The 25959-nt window shown below is 38.2% G+C and overlaps 1 protein-coding gene across 2 annotated transcripts in view; it reads left to right on the plus strand.

Annotated features, from left to right (window-relative positions):
- LOC125404339 (phosphatidylinositol 3,4,5-trisphosphate 3-phosphatase TPTE2-like) overlaps nt 1-25959 on the plus strand; it is a 122647-nt gene that overhangs the window by 95739 nt on the left and 949 nt on the right. For both annotated transcript variants that reach the window (XM_048440154.3, XM_048440155.3), the window contains exons 24-27: nt 4610-4715; nt 8112-8203; nt 19278-19370; nt 24948-25018. In XM_048440154.3, coding sequence (XP_048296111.3) covers nt 4610-4715; nt 8112-8203; nt 19278-19370; nt 24948-25018 — 362 coding nt within the window. The remainder of the gene's footprint in view (nt 1-4609; nt 4716-8111; nt 8204-19277; nt 19371-24947; nt 25019-25959) is intronic.

Below are 25959 nucleotides of genomic sequence, written 5' to 3' on the forward strand. Positions count from 1 at the left end.
TGGCTTACTGGGGGAAGCATTGTTGTTGAATTCTAATTTTAGTCCATGGTGATCTGACAAGACACAGGCAGTTACTAGTATTTTTTTTTGTATCTGTGGAAGTTTGCTTTGTTACCGAGTATGTGGTCAATTTTTGAGAAGGTTCCATGAGCTGCAGAGAAGAAGGTATATTCTTTCCTATTTGGGTGGAGTGTTCTATAGATGTCTGTTAAGTCCATTTGATTCAATACCTCCAATAAATCTCTCAATTCTCTGTTTGGTTTCTGTCTGATTGACCTGTCCATTGGTGAGAGAGGAGTGTTGAAGTCTCCTACTATTAGTGTGTGTGGTTTGATGACTGCCTTGAGTTCTAGAAGAGTTTCTTTTACATATGTGGGTGCCTTTATATTAGGAGCATAGATATTCAGGATTGAGACTTCCTCCTGATTAATTGTTCCAGTTATGAGTATGAAATGTCCATCTCCATTTCTTCTGATTGATTTTAGTTTGAAGTCGATTTTGTTAGATATTAGAATGGCCACACCCGCTTGTTTCTTAGGTCCATTTGCTTGGAAAACCTTTTCCCAACCCTTTACTCTGAGTAGGTGTCTGTCTTTGTGGTTGAGGTGTGTTTCTTGTAAACAGCAGAATGTTGGATCCTGTTTTCGTATCCAATCTCTAAGTCTGTGCCTCTTTATAGGTGAATTGAGTCCATTGATATTAAGTGATATTAATGACCAGTGGTTGTTGACTCCGGTCATTTTTTTTTTTTTAGGTAGTAGAGTGTATGTGTTTTTCTTCTTTGATTTGTGCTTGTGAATGGTCGCTAGATGTTCGAGTTATTGTAGGCCGTGTTGGGAATGTTGGATTCCTTCGGTAGTGATTTTCCTTCTAATATTCTCTGTAAGGCTGGATTAGTAGCTACGTATTGTTTAAATTTGTTTTTATCCTGGAATATTTTGTTTTCTCCGTTGATAGTGAACAATAGCTTGGCTGGGTATAGTAGTCTGGGTTTGCATCCATGGTCTCTTAGTTTCTGCAGTACCTCTATCCAGGATCTTCTGGCTTTCATGGTTTCCATAGAGAAATCCGGTGTAAGCCTGATAGGTTTACCTTTATAAGTTACTTGACCTTTTTCCTTTGCAGCTCTTAAAATTTTTTCTTTAATATTTATGTTTTGTGTTTTGATTATTATATGGCGAGGGGATGTTTTTTTCTGATCCAGTCTATTCGGTGTTCTGTATGCTTCTTGAACCTTCATAGGAATATCGTTCTTTAGGTTGGGAAAGTTTTCTTCTATAATTTTGTTGAATATATTTTCTGGTCCTTTGATCTGCAGTTCTTCTCCTTCTTCAATCCCTATTCTTCTCAGATTTGGTTTTTTTATTGTGTCCCATATTTCCTGAATGTTTTGTGAAGAGAATTTGTTGGATTTGCCGTTTTCTTTGACCAGAGCATTTATTTTCTCTATGGTATCTTCAGAATCTGAGATTCTTTCTTCTATCTCTTGTATTCTATTGGTTATGCTTGATTCTGTAGTCTCCGTTCATTTACCTAGGTTTTCCATATCCAGTCGGTTCTCGGTTTGTGTTTTCTTCCTTGCCTCCATTTCAGTTTTCAATTCTTGGACTGTTTCCTTTACTTGTTTGATTGTTTTTTCTTGGTTTCTCAGGGTCTCATTCACGGATTTACTTATTTCTTCAAACTTTTTGTTATATTTCTCATCTAATTCTATACTCATTTCTTCAAACTTTTTGTTATATTTCTCATCCAGTTCTTTAAGGGAGTTATTCATATCCTGTTTAAGGGACTCTATTACTTTCATAATGGCACTTTTTTCCACTTCTTCTGGGTTAAGGTGTTCAAGTCCTTCTGTTGTAGGGTCCTTGGGATCTGGTGTTTTCATGTTGTTTTTCAGATTGTTGGATGAGGTCCTGCCTTGGCGTCTGCCCATCTCTTACTTCAAATGTTCTCTATTGGAACTTCTGTTACCGGGTCAGGTTCCCTTCTTGGGCAGGGACTTCATTGACAGAATGCCCACCTTTCCTCAGGCAGGCTATTGAAGCACAGGCACTCCCTCTTTCCGGGATCTGCTTACAATGCAGGCCCAGCTCGCAAGGCAGCTGAGCTGGGCAAATTTTATGGCCCCAGGGGGAAGGGAGAAATATAGGAATTCGTACCTGGATGGGAGCTGGGATGGCAGGCGGGAGGGGGTAGCCAGCACTGCAGGGCGACCTGGGCGTCTATGGGGTCGGGGAACGCCCAAGCTCCTCCTCACCGGGACCCTGCCCCAGCCCAAAGGAAACTCACCCCTCAGATGGCCCTCTGCTAGAAGTCAGGGCCCCTGCTGGTCAGGAATGTGGCTGAGCTGGCCCCTGGTCCACCTGTCCTCAGAGAGGCCTTTAAGACCCAGCAACTGCCTCCAACCGGGATGTGCCTGCAGCCCAGGCCCAGCTTGCAAGGCAGCTGAGCTGGGGAAATTTTATGGCCCCAGGGGGAAGGGAGAAATATAGGAATTCGTACCTGGATGGGAGCTGGGATGGCAGGCGGGAGGGGGTAGCCAGCACTGCCTGACTCTGCTTTCTTCCTCTCAGAATTCAGTTCCATCTTCCCCACCTACCTAAGTTTTGCCCCTATCAGGCCAAGGCAATTTCTTTATTCTTTAACCAATACAAGCAACACTTAGAAAGAATTAAGGACTTGTAGAAATCTTTCTTATAACTGTCATTTCTTTTTTAAAACTTAATAGTTTAGGTTAGCAAACAGAGTAATTGACTTCATCATTATGTCTTCATACATCTGCCATATTTTGTTCCCATTCATTTACTGCCCTTGTACCCACTGTCCACCCTGTTCTGTCATCCCCTGAGTTAGTAACCCTTCTCCTCCTCATTATTATATGTAATACATATAATAATTCCTATTCATTATCAATACATATAATAGTTGTTATTATATGTATTCTATTATTCTCTCTGTGTCCCCATTTCTTTACAATCTCTTCCTTCCCTCCCAAGATGCCCTTTCTAGTATCATGAGCTATGACAAACATGTACAAACTTATAAATACACATGCACATACACATCACATATAATTTTAATTAAGTTCTGTATAAAGAGAAAACATGACAGACTCAGAAAGACACATGGCTTCCATTTCTTTCTTTCTTTCTGTGTGTGTGTGTGTGTGTTTCTGGTGTATGCATGTGAGTATGTAGATTCAGATGCTGCGTGTGTATATGTAAGGCCAGAGAAAAACATTGGGCATTTTCCTCTATTGTTCTCCACCTTAGTGTCTTGAGATGGGCCTCTCATGGAATCTCAATCAATTTCATTGATGTTTAGACTAGGATGGCTAGCAAGTGAACACCAGGGATCCATTGTCAACAATACAATGCTGGGGTTACAGGAAGGCACAGCCAAGCCTAAACTTTTTTTCCATGGTTTTTTGAGATTTAAGATCAGTTCTGCATAAATGCATAGCAAGTGCTTTTAAATACTAAGAAAGACATCTTAATGATCCCAGACATCCATTTCTAGTAGGAAGCATGGATTTTAATTTTGTTAGCACTTTCCAGTTGGCTCAATACCAGAGTGTTTAAGCTTCTTGAAGAAAATCCTGTGAGGAACATTCCATAAGGAAAGTAATGGGCTAGCAGTTCCCAAGAAATTCTCCCAAGGATGATAAGGAAAGGAAAAGGAGTGGAGAGACAAAGAAGGATTGCATGTGATCTACTGACATATAAGTGGCTTCTAGAGTCCCCTTTTATGCTGTTCTGCTATGAATAAGGGCCAGTCTCCACCAATGTAGTCATTATAACTAATTTTCAACTAACTACCATATTGAAATGATTGGGCTGTTTTGAGTTTTTTTTCTGAGCAGCCACCTTCTCAAGCATGAGCATGGACTTGTTAGGTGTTTCATTCAGTAAAGTGCCTGTCACTCAAGCATAAGGACCTAAATTCAGATATCTCACACTCATGTGAGGGTCTGGTGTTACAAGTCTGAAATCTCTGCACTTGGGGAGGAAGAAAGGTAGAGACTGGTCACTCTACAGAGCTCATTGCTTAGTCAGTCTACATAAATGGATAAATTTCAAGTTTACTGAAACAGCTTGTGTCAGAAAAATAAGATAAATTTATGGGAATTCTAAGCCATCTTGGCTTACATAACAAATTCATGGCCAACCAGGTCTACACACTGAGGTACTAAGGTCTTATCTCAATGGTGATGATATGATGATGATGATGATCCAAGGAAATAACTAGCACCAACCTCTGGCCTCTGCACAACACACACACATACACACATGCACACACACACACATACACACACACACGTGCACAAACAACAACATGGCAGATAACTTGCAAGGATTGACTCCTGTCATGTTCATTCACCACATTACCAAACGTTTTCTTGATAGATATTCAATCATGAGACAACATATATATGAAATACACACAACTACATAATACCATCCTGCAATTGTTTCCTCATCTAAACTGTACCTAACAAATTCTTTGTAAAAGGAGGGGGATGGGGAGGGAGACAAAAGGAGGCAGGATTAGTCACACTGACTTTTGACTTTTTATCTTCATCTAAATCGAGGCTTCTGTTGCTTTGCAGAATAGATATGTTGACTATTTTGAAAAACTGAAAATTAGCTACCAATGGACTCTCCCTCCAAGAAAAATACTTGTGATAAAAAGATTTATTATTTATTCTATTCATGGTAAGTACTTTATTTGAAACTGAAGGGTTGGGGAGAAGGACCAGTTTTTTTTTCATGTTTGGAGATTGTCTATTTACAATGTCTCTATAGTTGTCCATTGACCATGTGACAGCCTGTTGATAACTCCTAAGTATCCTGCTCATCCCCTTTTCTTCACTAGGTGGTGTGGGGGTTGGAGAAGTTATTCCTTGTCCTCTTTCATTGCTTTTTAGCTTAGAGTAGATTTTGGGCCCACACTTTAGTAGAGGGGCAGGGAAATAAGACCCATACTCATCTTTAGTTCAGGGTCTATCTGCAAGATGAAACTCTTTTTCTCATCACCTGATCTCTTCTCTTATCCCATCCCCTCCTACTACAACCTTCATTGGCATCTCTGTTGTAATGCCATAAATACCCAGGCAGCAAATGTTTCATTTATTCTCATATAACTGATAAGGCTTACATTAGACAAGGCTTATTCCAGTGTCTCCTTCCCTTTAAAAGTTCTTGAGTATATTCTGCAGTCTCTTATAATCTGCAGTTCTAAGTCTTAGTGTTAATCACCTCCTACATAAAGTGAAACATATATGTGGTGCCAAGGCTGAGATCATTGGAAATATGGTGTGGAAAGAGTATGAGAGTGGATGACCACAAGGAAACAATGCATTCCAAGCACAATGGGGAAGCTGCACATATGACCTTCCAGTGTTGTGGCAGAATGCACAAGATTAGTGCAAGCCCAAGTAAGACCAAATCCCAGCAGAAGTAAATTTTTACTTTGTAGAAAATTGATAATTACAAATAATCTTTCCAAAGAAATGTAAGTTAGCTGTGTCCAGTAGCTTGCTCTTACCTGTAAGTTCAGTCATTTCTTGTCTGCCTGTTCATGTGTGATACTTTGTAAAACCTATAACATTGTACTTCTTCTCTTGTCAGTTAATTAAACCCAAATTTTGGTAGAATCCAAGGCAATGATATATGAAATTTTTTTCTGTAAAACAGAAAAGGTTAACAGTGTTCACCTTTATGTGGGAAACAAATATTCACAATTGATTATGTTAAAAACAAAAAGCAAATCAAGTTAATTTGCCTAGTTTTAATACAAAGAAAGGTGCTTAGTCTTACAACAACTTGATATGTCATGTTTTGTTGATATCCTTTGAAGATATATCCTTTCTGAATAGAAATAGAGGAGTAGTGGATGGGGTGGGGCAGAGGGGAGGTGTGGGATGAGAGACTGGGAGAAGAGAAGAGAGGGGAAATGTGTGTGTGTGTGTGTGTGTGTGTGTGTGTGTGTGTGTATGTGCAAGTATGTGTGCATGCATGTGCAAAGAATGGAAAAATGGTTTAGGGGTTAAGAGCACTGACTGTTCTTCCAGAGGATCTATGTTCACCTCCCAGAAACCACATGGCAAACCACAACTGTCTGTAATTCCAGCTTCAGAGGACCTGATACCCATAGTAAAACACTGTGCACAAAAATTAATTAATTAAAAATTAATTAATAATTAATTAAAAATTCCCATCATCTAAAAATGTAAACAGATAATATTAATTACAGACTTGGGGCTAAGGAATAAAACAGGTGAAGGACGGGTAAGACAGATGCTTCACTTTATAGGATTTTTGTTTATTTATTTTATTTCGTGTTTTTAAATCATTAAGGTCTACTTATACAGTTTGAAATTTCTATTCATTTTTCTTGTCATGTGACTTTTGTCTTCATATAGTTCTATAATTTTTAATTTTATCATCTATAGTCATTGTGTTACATAAAACATTTCATACGAGCATATAACAGTTTTTACATTTTATTGATTTCTGGTAGACATCAGTAGAAGTTCAGTAACTGGAATGGAGCATAGGGAACTGAGGCAAGAAACCATAATTCATAATGATAATTTAGTAAGATGGTATTAACAAAACCTTAGAATATAAAGTAAACAATGTTAGATGGACCATCAAAAATGACTGTGTCTTATTAGAGTATCTGTTAAGGTACAATATGGGGGAAAGTTAAGTGGAGGTTTCCAAAACCAGGTTCTGAGGAAATGACAAAGAAAGTGGGGACCATTAGAAGTAAAAAGAGGGGCACAAGAACATTCATGTGACGTTTACACTGAGTACTAAAGAAAGCCTGAATATGGCCAGCCTGTATTTTTGTTTTGTTTTTGTTAAAAATTCAAACATTTTATTTTATTTTTTGCTTTATAAATAATACCATTCAAAATTTTCACCTCCTCCCCTCCTCCCATTTCCTTCCCATTTTTCTTCTCACCCTCCCACCTCCCTTTCCAGTTCTATGAGAAGTCAGGGTGCCCTGCCCTATGGGAAGTCAAAGGCCCTCCCCCCTCCATCCAGGCCTAGAAAGGTGTGCATCCAATCTGACTAGGAAACCAAAAAGCCAGTACATGCAGTAGAATCAAAACCCAGTGCCATTATCATTGGCTTCTCAGTCAGCCTTCATTGTCAGTCACATTCAGAGGGTCCTGTTTGAACGCATGCTTGTTCAGTCACAGTCCAGCTGGCCTTGGTGAGCTTCCCTTAGATCAATCACACTGTCTCCGTGGGTGGAGGCACCCCTCGCGGTTCTGACTTTCTCGCTCATCTTCTCCTTCTTTCTGCTCTTCATCTGGACCTTAAGAGCTCAGTCCAGTGCTCCAATGTGGGTCTCTGTCTCTATCTCCATCCATCCTGGATGAAGGTTCTATGGTGATATTCAAGATATTCATCAGTGTGGCTATATGACCTGGCCAGTTCAGGCACCCTCTCCTCTACCGTCCAAGGACCTAGCTGGGGACATCCCCGTGGACACCTGGGATCCCCTCTAGAGCCAAGTCTCTTGCCAACCTTAAAATGGCTCCCTTAATTAAGATATCTTCTTCCCTGCTCCCATATCCGCCCTTCCTCCATCTCAAACATCCCACTCCCCCAAGCTCTCCCCAATTCTCCCCTTCTCCCTTCTCTCTCCCCTTCTCCCCTTCCTCCCACCTTACCCCCATCCCATGCTCCCAACTGGGCTCAGGGTAGAACAAGAGGAATTTAGATGAGTATTTTTAAATGTCATGATTGAAACTTTAAGAAAGTTTGCAAACCACCTTCACTGTTTTTTTGTTGTTGTTTATGTGTGTGTGTGTGTGTGTGTTTGCTAGAAAGATGAAACAACGAATTCTAACTCTAACCTAACTTCTAAAGAAATAATTTTTTTCTCCCCCTCTCTCTAGCTGTGTAAATTCTGCTTCAGGACACAAAATTAGGTCTTTAAAGTCTTGACTTTCAAAATCAAAATCTCTACAAGATCAAACGATTAAATACGACCACATTGTTCAGTGAGATCATTGTTCTCTTCTCAGACTCTGTGTCAATAGGAGAGCTATTCTGACTTTTAACAAGTTTATATTTTTCACTTTCACTCAGGTATTGGAAAAGGTGACGGAAGTGATCTAGAAGTACAAATAGTAATGTGTCAGGAGACTATATTTTCCTGTTTTTCTTCTAAAAATTGTATGGTAAGAGAAAACACATTAACTGAAATTTCTGGTTTTATTTTTCATTTGTTGGCATGTGTATGTGGAGGAGTATAGAGATATTAACTGGTGCAGGTGCAGGTATGTGTGCATGCATGCAGAATCAAGAGGTCAACATTTGGTGCTTGCCTTTATGACTTCTCACCTTAATTTTTGAAGCTGAGTATCTCATTAATCCTGGTGCTTGCTAATTCAGCAAGACCAGGGCTCCTTCTGTCTCCACACTCCCAGTGTTAGGATTACAGAACTATCCTTTACACCCAACTTCTTGTGTATATGCTGAGGATCCCAACCCAGGTCCTCATGCTTGCACAGCAGTCACTTCACCAGTCAAGTATTTTCCCTAACCCTGGCATTTCACTGAAAACGTAGCATCAAGTCAGGCAGTGGTGCACACCTTTAATCATAGCACTTGGGAGGTAGAGGCAGGTGGATCTCAGAGTTTGAGCCCAGCTTGGTCTGCTAAGCGAGTTCCAGGGCAAGCTCCAAAGCTACAGAGAAAATTTGTCTTGAAAAACAAAACAAAACAAAAAAAAAGAAGAAAAGAAAAGAAAGAAAATAAGGAGGAAGGGAGGGAGAGAGAGAGAGAGAGAGAGAGAGAGAGAGAGAGAGAGAGAGAGAAACACAACACCAAATAGCCTGTTCATTCCCCCAAGCCACAAAGAGATGTATGATGCTTTCTGGTTATCATCACTTATCTTTTCATTCTGTTCTTGTTGGTTTCAGAATTCTGTTTCATTAAATTATAATTTGTTTTTTCATTTTATTCTGTAGATGTTTCTGAGTATTCACTATGTGATATCTGCCAAATCTGTCATTAGGGCACTCTTTAAAGACATCTGCTAAGGAAACTTTTTTTCTGTTTCCATTTATGGTACCAATATTCACTCACTTGGATATTAAAATGTGATATTGTTCTTGACTCTTTGCTGTGGACCCCAAATCCAATTCATTGATAATTATTCTTGGTTATGCCTTTTAAATTTCTCTTCATATTCTCATTCTTTATACCTCTCTGCTACTATCTATTCAGACCCTTGTTTGTCCACATCTAAGTTTCTATAAGTCTCCCCACAAGGTCCTCCTTATGTGATGTAACATATGAGGTCCTAAATCATGCATTCTGAAATACTTTTTCACTATGAAAAGCCATAAATTGAAAAATGTTGTGCAATAGGTCCTTGGTCAAAGCCAGGAGCCATTCTTTGGCTCCATTTGTGTATTTGTTTGTTTATGTATTTATTATGTGTACATGTGTGTGCCTACAAGAATAAATGTCTCCCTTAGTACTGCTTTTAATATTCCTCAGAGTTTTGCTATTTTTGTTTAGTTTCAGGAGAACTAAAAAACCTTCTTTACTGATGTCTTCTTTGACCTAGTATTGTGCTATATAATTTCTATTAGTTTGTTTTTATTTGAGTTTCTTTTGTTGTTGATTTAATCTTTATTGCATTGTGGCCATATAGAATGTACAGAGGTATTTCAATCATTTTAGTATTTGTTGAGCCTTGTTTTGTATGCTGCCATGTGATCTGTTTTAGAGAGAGTTCCATGGGTTACTGAGTAGAATATATATTCTTCAGTGTTTGGGTAGGATAATTGATAGATGCCTGCTAGGTCCATTTGATGTCTGATGTCATATAATTCCAATGTTTCTCTGTGATTTTTGTTCAAATTACCTTTCTATTGGAGGTGAGCTACTGAAAACAGTCACATATTATTATTACTGTGTTTTGAAATTCAGTAATACTTTCATTTTTTGTTTGTTTTGTTTTCAATACAATTGAATGCTTAGGAATTTGGTGCATATATATGTAGGACTCTAAAGTCTTCTTGATTAATTGTTCTCTTGATCAGAATGGTGTCACCTTCTTTTTATCTTCTGAATATTAGTTTGAAATATGTTTTGTTAGATGTTAGGACAGCAACACTTGCTTAATCCCTGTTCCTATTTTTTTGTGATACTTTTTCTCTCCTTTCCCTCTAAGCTGTGAAGATGAATGGAGTTTCTTGTAAACAACTCAAAGATGGATTTTTTTCTTTATTCAAATAGCCTGTGTCTTTTGATTGGTGAGTCAAGGGTATTTATATTTAAAGCTACTGCTGGAAAAGTGTGTTCATTACTGTCTCTTTTTTGTACTTTGTATTATTTTTTTTTCTATTTTGTGCTCCATTGGATTTGGCATAATTTATTTTTGTTCTATACTCCCTGTTATCGAGGTATATCCTCAGTTACTGGATGTATCCCCTTTTTAAAGTAAAGTTTTAAATTTAATTTAAACACTTTTCTTTTATTGAAAATGAAAATTTTCATAGGCTATATTCAGATTACCATTTCCTTCCTCAACTACTCCCTACTTTCTCTTCTAGATCCAATACCTTTATTTCTCTCTTTTGAAAACAAATAAGAATCTAAAGAATAATAAATAAAGTAAGATAAAAGAAACCAGAATATGCCAGGTGGTGCTGGTGCATGCCTTTAATCCAGTACTTGGCAGGCAGAGATAGGCGGATCTCCATCAGTTCGAAGGCCAGCCTGGTCTACAAAAGCTAGTTCTAAGACAGGCACCAAAGCTACAGAGAAATCCTGTCTCAAAAACTGAAAAAGAGGAAGCCATAATAAGACAAAGCAAACAAACAGAAGAAAATTAGCCAAAGAAAAAAAACATGAAAAATACCTATAAGTAGACACACGTGTTTATATACTCTAAACACAAAGCTAGAAGACATTTTATATATATGGTTAAAAATATAAATAAAATAGATAAATTTCCCAAGACAACATTATGAGACAAAGAACCTCCAAAGGTGCCATTTAGTTTATTTCGTATTGGCAATCTACTGTTGAGCATGGGCCTAGCCTTAAGAATGGTTTATATCCCCAGGGAGTCTCCATTGTGGAGAGAACTATTTTTCATTTGTGAGTGATTATCAACTGAAGATAGCTTCTGGTTTAGGGATGTGGGCTCATGTGCATGAAGTTCTCAGCTAGAACTTCATCTGGTGCAGAACCATGCAGGCCCTGTGCTTGCTAGCACAGTCTCTGAGTTCACATGTATGTCACTCCTGCTGTGTTTAGAGGGCCTTGATTCCTTTGTGCCTTTGTTCATCTAGGCTCTTAGAGTCTTTCTGCCTCCTCTACTTCATGGTTCACTGAATCCTGACCAGAAGGTTGTGATGAAGATATCCCATTTAGGATTGACTGTTGTGGGTCTCTGTATGTATTTTCATTCAATTCCTTTGGTAGGCATTTTCTTTACCCTTTTAAATGCATAATTGTCTCTTCATTTGAAGTATTGCTTCCAGTATTCTCTGTGGGGCTAGTTTTTTAGCACCCTTATATCATGGAAAGTTTTTTCTCCCCCAATTATGGCTGATAATTTTGCTGGGTATAGTAATCTCAGTTGTCATCTGTGTTTTGTTTTGTTTTGTTTTTTCTTTTTTTTCCGTTAGACTTGTTTATTCAAGTATCCGAAAACACTCTTTCCACTTCCTCCCCTCCTACCAATACCCTCCTGGTCCCCCCACTCCCTCTCCTCCTCCCTCACCATTCCCAAGAGTAGTCAGGGTTTCCTGCCCTGTGGGAAATCCAAGTTCCTCCCCTCTCCCTCCAGGTCCAGAAAGGTGAGCATCCAAACAGGCCAGGATCCCAAAAAGCCAGTCCATGCAGACAAAACAAGACCCAGTGCCATTGTCCATGGCTTCTCAGTCTTCATTTGGACCTCGGGGGCTCAGTCAGCCCCCATGTCAGCCACATTCAGAGAATCCAGTTTGATCAAATGCTCGTTCATACCCAGTCCAGCTGGCCTTGGTGAGCTCTCATTCGATCAGTCCCCTTGTATCAGTGGGTGAACGCACCCTTCGCGGTCTTGACTTCCAGTGCTCCAATATGGGTCTCCGTCTCTATCTCCATCCATCGTCGGATGAAGGCCCCCTCTGATTTTGCTTTCCTTGCTCACGATCTCCCTCCCTCTGCTTCTCATTTGGACCTAGGGAGTTAGGTCCAGTGTTCCAATATGTGTCTCTGTCTCTATCTCCATCCATCGCCATATGAAGGTTCCGTGGTGACATGCAAAATATTCATCAATATGGTTATGGGCCAAGGCCAGTTCGGGCATCCTCTCCTCTGCTGCCCAGAGTACAATCTGAGGACCTCTCCTTGGGCCTGGGAACCCCTCCAGAATCAAGTCTCTTGAAACCCTAAAATGGCTCCCTTAGTTGAGATATAAACTTCCCTGCTCCCATAACCATCCTTCCTCCCTCCCCCCTCCCATTCCCCCAAGCCATCCCCAATCCTCCCCCCCTCCCTAACCATCTCCCCTTACTTCCACTCCCCCACCCCCATGCACCCAAGTTTGCCTGGCAATCTTGCCTACTTCTAATATCCAGGAGGATAACTATATGATTTTCTTCAGGTTCACCTTCTTATTTAGCTTCTCTAGGATCACAAATTATAGACTCAAAGACCTTTAACTTTGGCTAGAATCCACTTATGAGTGAGTACATACCATATTCCTCTTTTTGGGACTGGGTTACCTCACTCAGTAAAGCGTTTTCTATTTCCATCCATTTGCATGCAAAATTCAAGATGTCATTGTTTTTTACCGCTGAGTAAAACTCTAATGTGTATATGTTCCACACCTTTTTTACCCATTCTTCTATTGAGGGGCACCTAGGTTGTTTCCATTTTCTGGCTATTACAAAGAGTGCAGCTATGAACATAGTTGAACAAATACTTTTGTAGTATGATAGGACATCTCTTGGGTATATTCCCAAGAGTGGAATTGCTGGGTCCTGAGGGAGGTTGACTCCCAGTTTCCTGAGAAACCGCCACACTGATTTCCACAGCGGCTATACAAGTTTGCATTCCCACCAACAATGGATGAGTGTTCCCCTCACTCCACATCCTCTCCAGTATAGGCTATCATTGGTGTTTTTTTTTTGTCTTAGTACCATTTATTATGGTTGGTTTTTTTTGGTAATTTTATTAAATTATAAAAGTTTCCATTTCCGCCCCTGCTCCTCCCACAACCCTCCCACTCTACCCACTCCCTCTCCTCCTCCCTCTCCATCCCTAAGAGCAGTCAGGGTTTCCTGCCCTGTGGGAAGTTCAAGTTCCTCCCGCCTCCCTCCAGGTCCAGGAAGGTGAGCATCCAAACAGACTGGATCCCAAAAATCCAGTATATGCAGAGGAAAAAAGTCCCAGTGCCATTGTCAATGGCTTTTCAGAAAGACTCCGGCCAGCCACATTCAGAGAATCCGGCCACATTCAGAGAATCTGGTTGGATTGCGTCCTCGTTCAGTCCCAGTCCAACTGGCCTTGGTAAACTCTCATTAGATCCGTTCCCTTGTATCAGTGGGTGATAGCATCCCTCGCAGTCCTGATTTCCTTTTTCATGTTCTTCCTCCTTCTGCTCCTCATTTGGACCTTGTGGGGCTCAGTCCGGTGCTCCAATGTGGATCTCCATCTGTATCGTCATCCATCGTGGGATGAAGGTTCTCTCTGAACTTGCCGTCTTTGCTCACGTTCTCTTTCCTTCTGCTTCTCGTTTGGACCTAGGGAGTTAAGTCCAGTGTTACGATGTGGGTCTCTGTCTCTATCTCTATCCATAGCCAGATGAAGGTTCTGGGACTCTTGTCTATTTCCAATCTCCAGGCAGATAGCTATATGATTTTCATCAGGTTCACCTTCTTATTTAGCTTCTCTAGGATCACGAATAATAGGCTCACAGAACTTTAATTATGGTTAGAATCCACATATGAGTGAATACATACCATATTCCTCTTTTTGAGTCTGGCTTACCTCACTCAGTAAAGCATTTTCTATTTCCATCCATTTGCATGCAAAATTCAAGATGTCATTGTTTTTTACCGCTGAGTAGAACTCTAATGTGTATATGTTCCACACCTTTATTAACCATTCTTCTATTGAGGGTCACCTAGGTTGTTTCCAGGTTCTGGCTATTACAAGTAGTGCTGCTATGAACATAGTTGAACAAATGCTTTTATAGTATGATAGGGCATCTCTTGGGTATATTCCCAAGAGTGGAATTGCTGGGTCCTGAGGGAGGTTGACTCCCAGTTTCCTGAGAAACCGCCACACTGATTTCCACAGTGGCTGCACAAGTTTGCATTCCCACCAACAATGGATGAGTGTTCCCCTCATTCCACATCCTCTTCAGCATAGGCTATCATTGGTGTTTTTGAGTTTGGCTATTCTGACAGGTGTAAGATGATATCTCAAAGTTGTTTTGATTTGCATTTCCCTGATCGCTAAGGAGGTTGAGCATAACCTTAAGTGCCTTTTGGCCATTCGGAGTTCATCTGTTGTGAATTCTCTGTTCAGTTCAGTACCCCATTTTTTAATGGGGTTAATTAGAGTTTTAGTGTCTAGTTTCTTGAGTTCTTTGTATATTTTGGAGATCAGACCTTTGTCTGATGAGGGATTTGTGAAGATCTTCTCCCAGTCGGAAGGTAGCCTTTTGGTCTTACTGACAGTGTCCTTTGCTTTACAGAAGCTTCTCAGTTTGAGGAGGTCCCATTTATTCATTGTTTCTCTTATTGTCTGCGCTCCTGGGTTTCTGCTTAGGAACTGGTCTCCTGTGCCTATATCTTGTAGACTACTTCCCACTTTCTCTTCTATCAGGTTCAAAGTGGTCGGATTAATGTTGATGTCTTTAATCCATTTGGACCTGAGTTTTGTGCATGGTGATAGATATGGATCTATTTTCATTCTTCTACAGGTTGACATCCAGTTATGCCAGCACCATTTGTTAAAGATGCTTTCCTTCTTCCATTGTATACCTTTAGCTCCCTTGTCGAAAATTAGGTGTTCATAGGTTTGTGGGTTAATATCCGGGGTATACTTGATTTCATAGGTCGACTTCTCTGTTCTTATGCCAATACCAAGCTGTTTTCAATACTGTAGCTCTGTAATAGAGTTTGAAGTCAGAGATGGTAATGCCTCCAGAAGTTCTTTTATTGTATAAGATTGTTTTGGCTATCCTGGGTTTTTTGTTTTGCCATATAAACTTGATTATTGTTCTCTCAAGGTCTGTGAAGAAGTTTGATGGGATTTTGATGGGGATTGCATTGAATCTATAGATTGCTTTTGGTAGAATTGCCATTTTTACTATGTTGATTCTCCCAATCCAAGAGCAGGGGAGGTCTTTTCATTTTCTGGTATCCTCCTCAGTTTCTTTCTTTAAAGACTTAAAGTTCTTGTCAAATAGGTCTTTCACTTCCTTGGTTAGAGTAACCCCAAGATATTTTATGCTATTTGTGGCTATCGTGAAAGGTGATGTTTCTCTGATTTCCCTCTTTGCTTCTTTATCTTTTGTGTATAGGAGGGCAACTGATTTTTTGGAGTTGATCTTGTATCGACAAACCCCTATCCAAACTAATCAAACGGCAGAGAGAGAACACTCAAATTAATAAGATCAGAAATGAAAAGGGGGACATAACCACAGACACAGAGGAAATTCAGAGAATCATTAGTTCTTACTACGAAATTTTATATACCACAAAGTTGGAAAATGTAAAAGAAATGAACATTTTTTAAGATAAGTACCATATACCAAAGTTGAAAAAAGAACAGTTGAACAATCTAAATAGACCTGTTAGTCGCGAAGAATTAGAAGCTGTTATCAAAAATCTTCCTACCAAAAAAAGCCCAGGACCAGATGGTTTCAATGCAGAATTCTGCCAGAACTTCCAGGAAGAGGTAATACCTATACTCCTTAATGTATTCCACAATATAGAAACAGAAGAGTCATTGCCAAACTTCTTTTATGAAGCTATAGTTACCCTGATACCCAAACCACACAAAGACTAAACCAATAAAGAGAATTACAGGCCAATCTCACTCATGAACATCGATGCAAAAATTTTCAATAAAATACTGGCAAACCGAATCCAAGAACATATTAGAAAAATTATCCATTATGATCAAGTGGGCTTCATCCCAGAGATGCAGGGCTGGTTCAACATATGCAAATCTATCAATGTAATCCATCATATAAATAAACTGAAAGAAAAAAAACCATATGATCATTTCATTGGATGCTGAAAAAGCGTTTGAGAAAATTCAACACCCATTTATGATAAAGGTGTTGGAGAGACTGGGGATACAAGGATCATACCTAAATATAATAAAAGCAATATACAGCAAGCCAACAGCTAACATCAAATTGAATGGAGAGAAACTCAAACCATTCCACTAAAATCAGGAACATGACAAGGCTGTCCACTCTCTCCATACCTCTTCAATATAGTGCTTGAAGTTCTAGCAATAGCAATAAGACAGCATAAGGAGATCAAGGGGATTCGAATTGGAAAGGATGAAGTTAAACTTTCGTTATTTGCTGATGATATGATAGTGTACATAAGCGACCCCAAAAACTCTACCAAAGAACTCCTACAGCTGATAAACACCTTTAGTAATGTGTCATCTGTGTTTTTATTTTTTACATTTAAAAATTTTTTATACTATAATTACCCTCTCATATGCATCTCCTTATTCTCATCCAAATATGACTCAATTTTCATTCATTGCTATTCCTTGCACATACATATATTTATGTATGTATATATATACTCATATATATACATATATCCATGAATATAACCTGCTCTATCTAAATAATGTCACTTGTATGCTTGTTTTCAGTGTTAACCACTTGGTATTGAATAACTAGTCTGTGTTCTCTTTTCTGGAGAAGACCACCTCTTCCACTCCTGGCATTCCTCAGGTACTTAGAGTTTTTTGTGTAGTCTTGAGGCATCATAGCATTTCTCTGTCCATTTTGGCATGTCTATTAGTGTCATCTTTGTTCAGCTCATGTTTGGTCGGTCATACTGATGAGATTTTATGAGTATAGCTTTTCACATTACATCACAGCAAGATGCCTGCCCTTTTGACTCTTACAATCTTTCTGCCCATTTTTCCAAAGCATTCCATGACTTTACTAGCACTGAGTCGTTAGCTAGATTTCCAGTATCAGGCATGGTTTTCCTCTTGTTGAATTTGGCTTAAGCCCAATTAAAGAGCTGTTGGTTGCTGCCAAGGCATGTATGCCATTGTGCCCTTGGGGTTATCGTGTTATGTTGGCCAGTCATATCGTTCATAGATGTCATAGCTAAGTAGGACTGTTGGTTGCCTCCCTCCTTTAGAATTTTACATGGAACATTCTGGAGGCATCTGTGTTCTTTCAAAGATTGGAGTGTATTGCTCCAGGATCTTCTGGACACTCATAATTTGGCAGTTCTTCTAATGTTTTTCCTTTATATGTGACTTGTGGTTTTTCTCTTATAGTTTTCAGTACACCCTCTTTGTTTTATATATTTTGTTTTAACTATAATATACCACAGTAAGTTTCTTTTCTGGCCCTGTATATTAGGTGGTCCATGGTTCATAAGCCTCTTGTATTATGTATGCCTTTCCTTAATTTTGGGAAATTTTCTTCTATGATCTGGTCTATGTCATTCACTGGGAATTCTTTTCCATCTATGCATATAATTCATAGTTTTGGTATTTTCATGGAGTTCTAAAGTTCCTCATACCTCTTTGTTTTTGGAAAATTTTCATATTCTTTGCTTGAGTGACCCAATTCTTCTACTTTACTCTCACATCTTGACATTCTATCTTTTACTTGACCCATCCTACTAGTAATAAACTAGTAAGTTTTCTAATTGGATTATTGAGTTTTACAGTTCCATCATCTCAGCTTGCATTTTCTTCAGTATTTCTATCTTTTTACTCTGTTCACTTTTTAGATCCTGACTTTACTTTGTGTTTCATTCAGCTGTGTTTGTGGTTTCTTGGACTTGGGAGCTTAAGTTTATTTAGAAATTTGTGATGTCTTTAAATTCCATGGGTTCCTTGCTTATGATAATTTTTGCTTGAAAGTCTGTGTCCTGAGTTTAGGTTATCTAAGTAGTTCCCATTGAAGATTTTTTTCTTGCAAAGTGAACTGGACATGTGGATTTCTTTCTTCAGTTGTATATCAGGTGTGAAATTCTAGTCTGCTCTATATAGTAGAAATTTGGCTTTGCTGTTGCCACCCAAACTTGGTCAATTTGACATCAGATATGAAGAGTTGGTATATCAACTCTCTGGTTCTCAGTGTTGATTTTTATTTTTTGTGTACAGGTGTTTTGCATGACTGTATATGTACACAATGTACATACAGTGCCCAGAGAAACCAGAATAGGGCATCAGATTCCCACGAGAATTAAAGATGGCTGTAAGTTACCATATGGGTACTACAAACCAAATCCAAGTTCTCTTACAAAGCCAGCATTGTAACTGCTGAGCCATCTCTCTAGCCTCTCAGTGTTTGTTTTTTACTAGAAGGGTGTGGGCGATTCCAATTCAGTGGTAACCAAGAAAGTTATGAATGGGACTTATGGTTGGGTTTGCCTAGGCTGGTGTGAAAGCTTCACTATTAAAGCTATGCATAGCAGCATGTGCAGGTGAGATGTAATCTGAAGTATTCACCAAGCTAAACTGGTGAGTGCACAAGCTGTTACAGGAAGGTTTGGTCTTGGGTTTGGTGATGTTCTGTAAGCACTTACCAGGCTAGGTCAGCACAGAAGCTGAGCTAACAGGGTTAGGCCTGAGTATTGTGGGTGTTGTAAGTGGTTCAGGTTGTAAGGAACTCACCAGAATAGGTGGTGCACAACCAGCACAAGACATGGGGTTTGGGGATGGCATGCATTGCAGTTTTTTTTAAAAAAAGGCTTTGACATAGGAAAATCAGATGATGTATATCCAACAGTAATGCTTTTGTGGTTGAGATCTATTATTTTTACTACTGTATTTTCAACAGTGTGCCATCATAGCCTTCAACAGATATAAGGTTAATTTAAATAACTGAGTTATAATTTCATAGAAAGGTTAATATCTACTTCTATAAATGGAATTATTGGGCTATGGCACTAAGAATATTTTATAACTTTAGGATGTTTGAGAGGGTAAAGGTGAACTTTATAATCATAATCAAAAAGTTGTACTTTTTAACCAAGCATATAGTTCTTTATTTCATGTGTATTACAGATGTTTCATGATGTTGAAACAGACAGAGTAATAATTAATGTATTCAACTGTCCAGCTCTATATGATGATGTGAAAGTGAAATTTCTTTCTCCGGTGAGTAATCAAGATACACCTTTTTTCTGTCTTGTTTTTTCCTTGTTTTGGTTTTTTGAGACAGAGTTGCATAGTACAGATCGACTGGAAGCTTACCATACAACCCAAGTTGGCCTTGAAGATGTGGTCCTCCTGCCTCAGCCTCCCAAGTGCTGATGTTACAGGTTTGTGTCACCAAGCATGGATTTCTTGTCTAGTCTTTTGAATGGTTTTGGTTTGGAATTTCCTTTGCTACAGTGCCCAATAAAGAAAATGACAGACATGTCTGTTGTAGCACAAATAATAAAAACCCAGAGACAGATATTAGGGTTCAACCTGAAGATCAGAAAAGCAAAGTAGCCAAGCCACTAGAGAGATCTTGCCTCTACCAAGGCTCAGACAAACAAAGGCAGCCCTATAATGCACTTTGCCATCTTCAGACACCACATTCCACTGAGTTCCTGCCTCTTCCCCTTTATAGTTCTTTCCACCCAGGCACATTGCTCCTGTCTCCACTTCCCTAGTGCTCTGAATAAAGGCACGTACTCCCAAGTGCTGGGATCACCTTTGCGTGAGCTCTGTTTCTCTTTTTGACATATTCGGTGTTGTTTAGTACAGAGTGGCCTTGAACTCACAGAGGTCTGTCTGTCTCCTGAGTCCTGGGATTAAAGATATGTGCTACTCTCTTGCCTGTATGACTGACTAGTATAGCTGCTTAACCCTCTAGTATTCTGTTAAGTTTGATTTATTTATTAAAACACAAATAATAGCTGGGCCATGGTGGTACATACCTTTAATCCCAGCATTTGGGAAACAGAGGCAGGTGAATCTCTGTGAGTTCAAGGCCAGCCTGGTCTACAGAGTGAGTTCTATGAGCCATGGCTACACTGGGAAACCCTGCTTGAAAAATTAAAAAAAAACACAAATAATAAACCACTATAGCAAAGAAATTAGAGGAAAGCAACAATTCAAAATGAAACACTTTTTCCTAAAGAACATATATAATATTTTTGTATTTCATGAATTCTATAAATAAGCGTATATTTAAGTAAATATTGAAATATCTTGATTTAAAAAAAAACAAAATACTACAAAGCAGTGATTATGTTTTTGTTTTGTATATTTAAATACATTGTGGTCACTGCGAGTTCTGCCATATGTCTTTAATCCCAGCACTTAGGAGACAGAGGTAGATGAATATCTATGAGTCTGAGGACAGTCTGATATACATTGTGAGTTGCAAACCAACCGGGCCACAATAGTGAAATTCTGTCTCCCCAAAACCCAAAATGACAAACCAAATTTATTGTTGTCACTATATTAAAACATACTTTAAGCATAGTTTCTTAGCCAGGCATTGGTGGTGCACACCTTTAATCCTAGCACTCAGGAGGCAGAGGCAGGCAGATCTCTGTTAGTTCAAAGCCAGGCTGGTCTACAAGAGCTAGTTCCAGGACAGGCTTCAAAGCTGCAGAGAAATCCCGTCTTGAAAAACCAAAAATCAAAAAGTTTTTTTAAACTTACCTTTGAATTGATAAGCAATATAATAGTTTATTAATCTAATCTTGCCTTATGAAAAGTAGGAATGTCATCCACTGTCATTGCTCATAATACCTTAAGTATTTAATTTATATTATCAGTTGTAAATGCTATGTCTGGATATTTATTGCTTGTAGCTAACTTTAAGTATCACTTGTTTCATTTTTCTATAAGATTATCTCTAGGACAAATAACTGTGTTAGTTAAATTAAATTTTCTCTTCCTTTCTCTGCCTACTCTCTGCTAGCTACTTAAATTTTAAATATGTTGGACCAGGTGACTTAAGTAGTTGCCATATAGGCTTGCTGCCCTTGAATAATGGTGTCACTCTGGATTCTCAAACAGCAGTCTCTAACCAAAGATAACAATCAAGTGCTATTTGTGAAGGACACTTACAGCAGCTGCATGGGACCCTTAAAGATTACTCTGAGGCTTGACTTTTAGACACTTTGACCCAGGCCTGACCAGGATTCATGGTTTTGGGGCAGAAAGGAATTTAGGGACTGGTAAATATGAATCAGAATTGGTGTTAATAAAAATATTATAATATACATTTTTAAAAACAAGGATAAGTAGAAAGAAAAGCATCCAGAAGCAATGGCTGAGTGAAGGTCATTTCCTTATTTATATTTTGGTGAGCTTTGAAGATATTATGAAAGGTTTGTTTGGAACCTAAATCAGATAGTAGGGTGGTTCCTGGGCATTGTCTGACAGAATTATAATTGATAATCACAGGAGTATTACTAGAAGGTATGGTTTCAATAGTGCAAAAAATGTCAGTCAGAAGGAATGATTCCTTTTCCTAGGTCATATATATTCAGGCCTTAAGCCTGGTCCCTTGCTATTTTAACATAAAGTAGCTACATATGGAAGAAACAAAATGTTAGCAATGCGTATAACAAATGTTAACTATGCTAGAATTCTTGCTTCCCAGGTGACAAGAGCTTTCAATCAGGATGAAGGATCTCCCTTGTCATGTCATCATATTTTCCTCATGTTTCTTTCTGTCCACATAAAGACAATTGCCTAGGAAACTTTGTAAATATACAACCCTATGATCATCAAAGCCAGAACATGAAAGTACATTCCAAAAACATAGGTATTTCTATCATCATCTTTGCCAATGATTAATTATCCAATGTAACTTTCCCTTAGAGAAATCAGTAAGAAATGCTCTATTTTCCTTTAGTTTTGTCTTGAAACCTCTCTTTGGAGAGTGACTGTAAATTTCAATATGTTCTAATAGAGCTCCTGATGAAGTGGTTGTATATACTTACATGTCTTTCACAAACTATTTCTTTGTCCTGGTAGAGCACCTAATGCATAAATGTCTGATCAATGACTAGGTGTCCCTCTCACAGGAACCTGTGGCTTTTGTCTGTTTTGTCTAGTTTATTCCTATAAAGAGGGCCACTTTCCAGGGTAGCCCTGGAAGGAAGGCCATTGAGTTCAGGTGTGCTAAGTAGATAAGGAGATGATCACAGAACACAAAAGGTAATAACAGAAGCAGCTTTTGGTGCTTAAGAATCCCAGAAAGAAGAGAACAGAGTGTCTCATGGGAAGGAAGAAGGGAGCCAACTAAAGCAATGGAAAAGGACCTCATTCAATATGAACTTTTCTAGTTCCATCCATCTCTGTGCAAAGTTAATGACTTTATTTTTCTTAATATCTGGAGAGTATTTCATACTGCATATGTGCCACATTTTCCTCATCCACTTGTTGGTTGTTTCCATTTCCTAGATATTGTGAATAGAGCAGCAATGAACATGACTGAGAAAAGTAGCTGTGGAGTAGCTTGTTGAGTCCTTTGGGATATTTGTTAGATTTATTTTTAGTGACTGTTTCACGAATTCACATTGATTTCCATAGTAACTACACCAATTTGCCATCCCACCAAGGATGAATGGAAGTCACTTTTTCTCTACCTCTCATTTTGTTGATCTTTTTCATTCTTGCTAGGGAAAGATGAAATCTCAAAGTTGTTTTGATTTGCATTTTCCTAATTGCTAGGGATGATACACTTTCTTGGAGACATTTCTTATCAATTTTCCCCTCTTTTGAGAACTCTGTTCAGGTCCATTTTAAAGGTCTTATTATTATTATTATTGAGTTCTTTATATATTTTTTATATTAATCCTCTGTCAGATGGCAGATGGCAAAGATTTTCTCTTATTCCATGACCTCCTGTTTATTTGGTTGACTGTTTCTTTTAACTGTGCAGAAACTTTTAAGTTGTCAGTTGTTGGCCTTAATTCCCGGACAAACCATCGTGTTCAGAAAATCCTTTCCTACACTTACATAATGTGGGGTACTGTCTGTTTTCTTCTAGCACTTTGAACATTTCAGGCCTCATGTTTAAGTCTTTGATCCATTTGCAGTTAGTTTTTGTGTGCATTGATAGATACAGATATAATTTCATTATTCTGTATGTGAACATAAAGTTTATCCAGCTCCATTTGGTAAAAATGCTTTTCTCCAGCTTTTTTTTCTGTCAAATATGAAATGGCCGAAGTTACATGATTTTTTTATTTTGTTCCATTCCCCTACATGTCTGTACCATTTTATTATTACTACAGCTTTGTAATATATCTAAAATCTGGACTGTAATCCTTCCACATTGTTATCTTTCTTCAAAATGGTTTTGACTTTCCAAACTTTGTGCTTCCATATGAATTTTAGGATAGATTTTTTTTTGTATTTCTGTGAAAAATGGGATGGGGCTTTTGGTCAGGATTGCATTAAATCTGTTTTTGGTAAAATTTTAATTATACCAGTTCATAAGCATGGGATGCTTCTCCATTTTCTATTGTCTTTATCTATTTCTTTATTGAAAGTCTTAATTGTTTTCATTGAAGAAATCCTTTATTTCCTTGATTAACTTGTTTGTAGTTACTTTCTTTGAGGATTGTTAATGGAAGTTAGTCTGTTATTTCATTTTCTACATTTTTGTTGGTGGTGTGTACAAAAACTCTTGATTTGTGCAAGTTTACTCAGTATGCCACCACATTGCTATGTTTGTCTTCTTCTGTCACTATTTGTATCACTTTAATTTTCTTCTTGTAGGCGGAGGCTGCTTGTTTGTCCCTGTCTCCCAGAACCAAAATAACCACACAGAAACTATATTAATTAAATTACTGCTTGGCCCATTAGCTCTAGCTACTTATTGGCTAACTCTTACATATTAATTTAATTCATTTCTGTCAATCTGTATATTGCCATATGGCTGTGGTTTACCAGGTAAAATTACCAGTGTCTGTCTCCAGCTGTGGCTCCATGGCCTCTCTCTGACTGTGCCTTCTTTCTCCAAGCATGCAGCCTAGCTTTTCCCACCTAGTTCTGTTCTGCCCTTACCATGGGCTCAAAGCACTTCTTTATTCATTAAGCAGTAAAAACAACACATAGACAGAAGGACCTCCCACACCACCTTCTTTTGCCTAATTGCCCCAGCTAATATTTCTACCACAATATTGAAAGGGAGTAAGGGTAGTGAACATCATTTTCTCATTCTGAACCTATCTTTCTTTTGACTAATTGGGACAAAGATTTTGTTACTCTTCTCAAATAACCAGATCTTAGATTCATTGATTCTGTGTATTGTTGTATGGCATGCTTTTAAATATTTTTTTAATTTTTAACAGTACAAATATTTAAAAATTTCCTATAATGTACATAAGTCATTATATATGTGTGTTTGAATATATATGTATATATATATGGGAATATATAAGAATAAAGATGGGAATATATGTGTGAGAATATATACTGGATATTATATTCTTTCTCTATATAAACTATATATATTGTATATAGAACATAAACATATATAGATAGATTCTTCTTAAACTTTTTAACACCAAGAGAAAACAACATTCTCTTGAAGCCTTCTTTTGTCTTGACTATCTCATTATAAACTGTAAAGTGCTGCATATTTAATTGATATGATTGCTAATATGGTCTTACAGGATTAAGGGAAGAAATTTTAAATTCACTGGATCATTAGTTCTTTGTGCCAGTTTTATTAGGAAACTAATCATTTTTCTTTAACCATGTCTTTTTTAGAATCTTCCTAAATACTATGATGACTGCCCTTTTTTCTTTTGGTTTCATACATCTTTTATACGAAAAAACAGGTAGGGATACATTGTAATCCAACAGAAACAGCTTAATGTTCCATGAATGTATTATGACAAGGTTTATGCCAGCTGTCCTAAGTTCAACTTATAGAAACAATATAAATTCTTGAGTTATTCCAGTGCATCAGTTATCTTAATGTGGTTTTAAAATCTTTTAGGGTTTGTTTGCATTTATTATTAATATGAAAAACACATACAATTACATTTACAATTTGTGTTTCCTTTTGTTTACTTTTTTATGGAACTCAGTCCCATAAAAACTCTTTCCTCCACTCTGCTCCTCTCACTTGGAACATTATGTGCCTTGGTAAAGGTTATTTTCAAAATAGAGTTGCTTCTTGAACCTCAGTGTTGCATTACTCACAAGCAAAGTGCCCTTGGACTATAAGTTAAAATCTATTATACTCATATCTTGAGTGTGACAATAAGCTCCTTTCATGGAAGTTTAACATGTATCCCTTAATGCCTTGATTTTGGTAAGGCCTTGAGGAGTGTTGGCTAATTGGCACCCAACAACCAAATTTCAAGTGTGATCCAAGTGTCCACAGCTAAGAAGCTGATTGGTGCACCTAACATCTAGGACAGAAGTTAGAAGGCACGGGTATTAGTGAAGTCACCTAAAATCATTCATGTGATAATTTCCCACTTAAATATGATTTATTAGAATATCATTTATTAGAAATTGAGCTGAAAATCCTTATTTAAAAAATTAATTGGAGCCGGGCAGTGGTGGTGCTTGCCTTTAATCCCAGCACTCAGGAGGCAGAGGCAGGCGGATCTCAGTGAGTTCTAGGCCAGCCTGGTCCACAAAGTGAATTCCAGGATGGGCAGAACTTTACACAGAAAAACCCTGTCTCAAAAAAATTTTAAAAAATTACTTGGATTTAATTATTCCAAAGAATCTTGTGGTCATGAGAACAAGGGGAGACAGGCAGATA

Source organism: Myodes glareolus, chromosome 6 (genome assembly GCF_982192425.1).
Source record: "Myodes glareolus chromosome 6, mMyoGla1.1, whole genome shotgun sequence".
Classification (NCBI taxonomy): Eukaryota; Metazoa; Chordata; class Mammalia; order Rodentia; family Cricetidae; genus Myodes; species Myodes glareolus.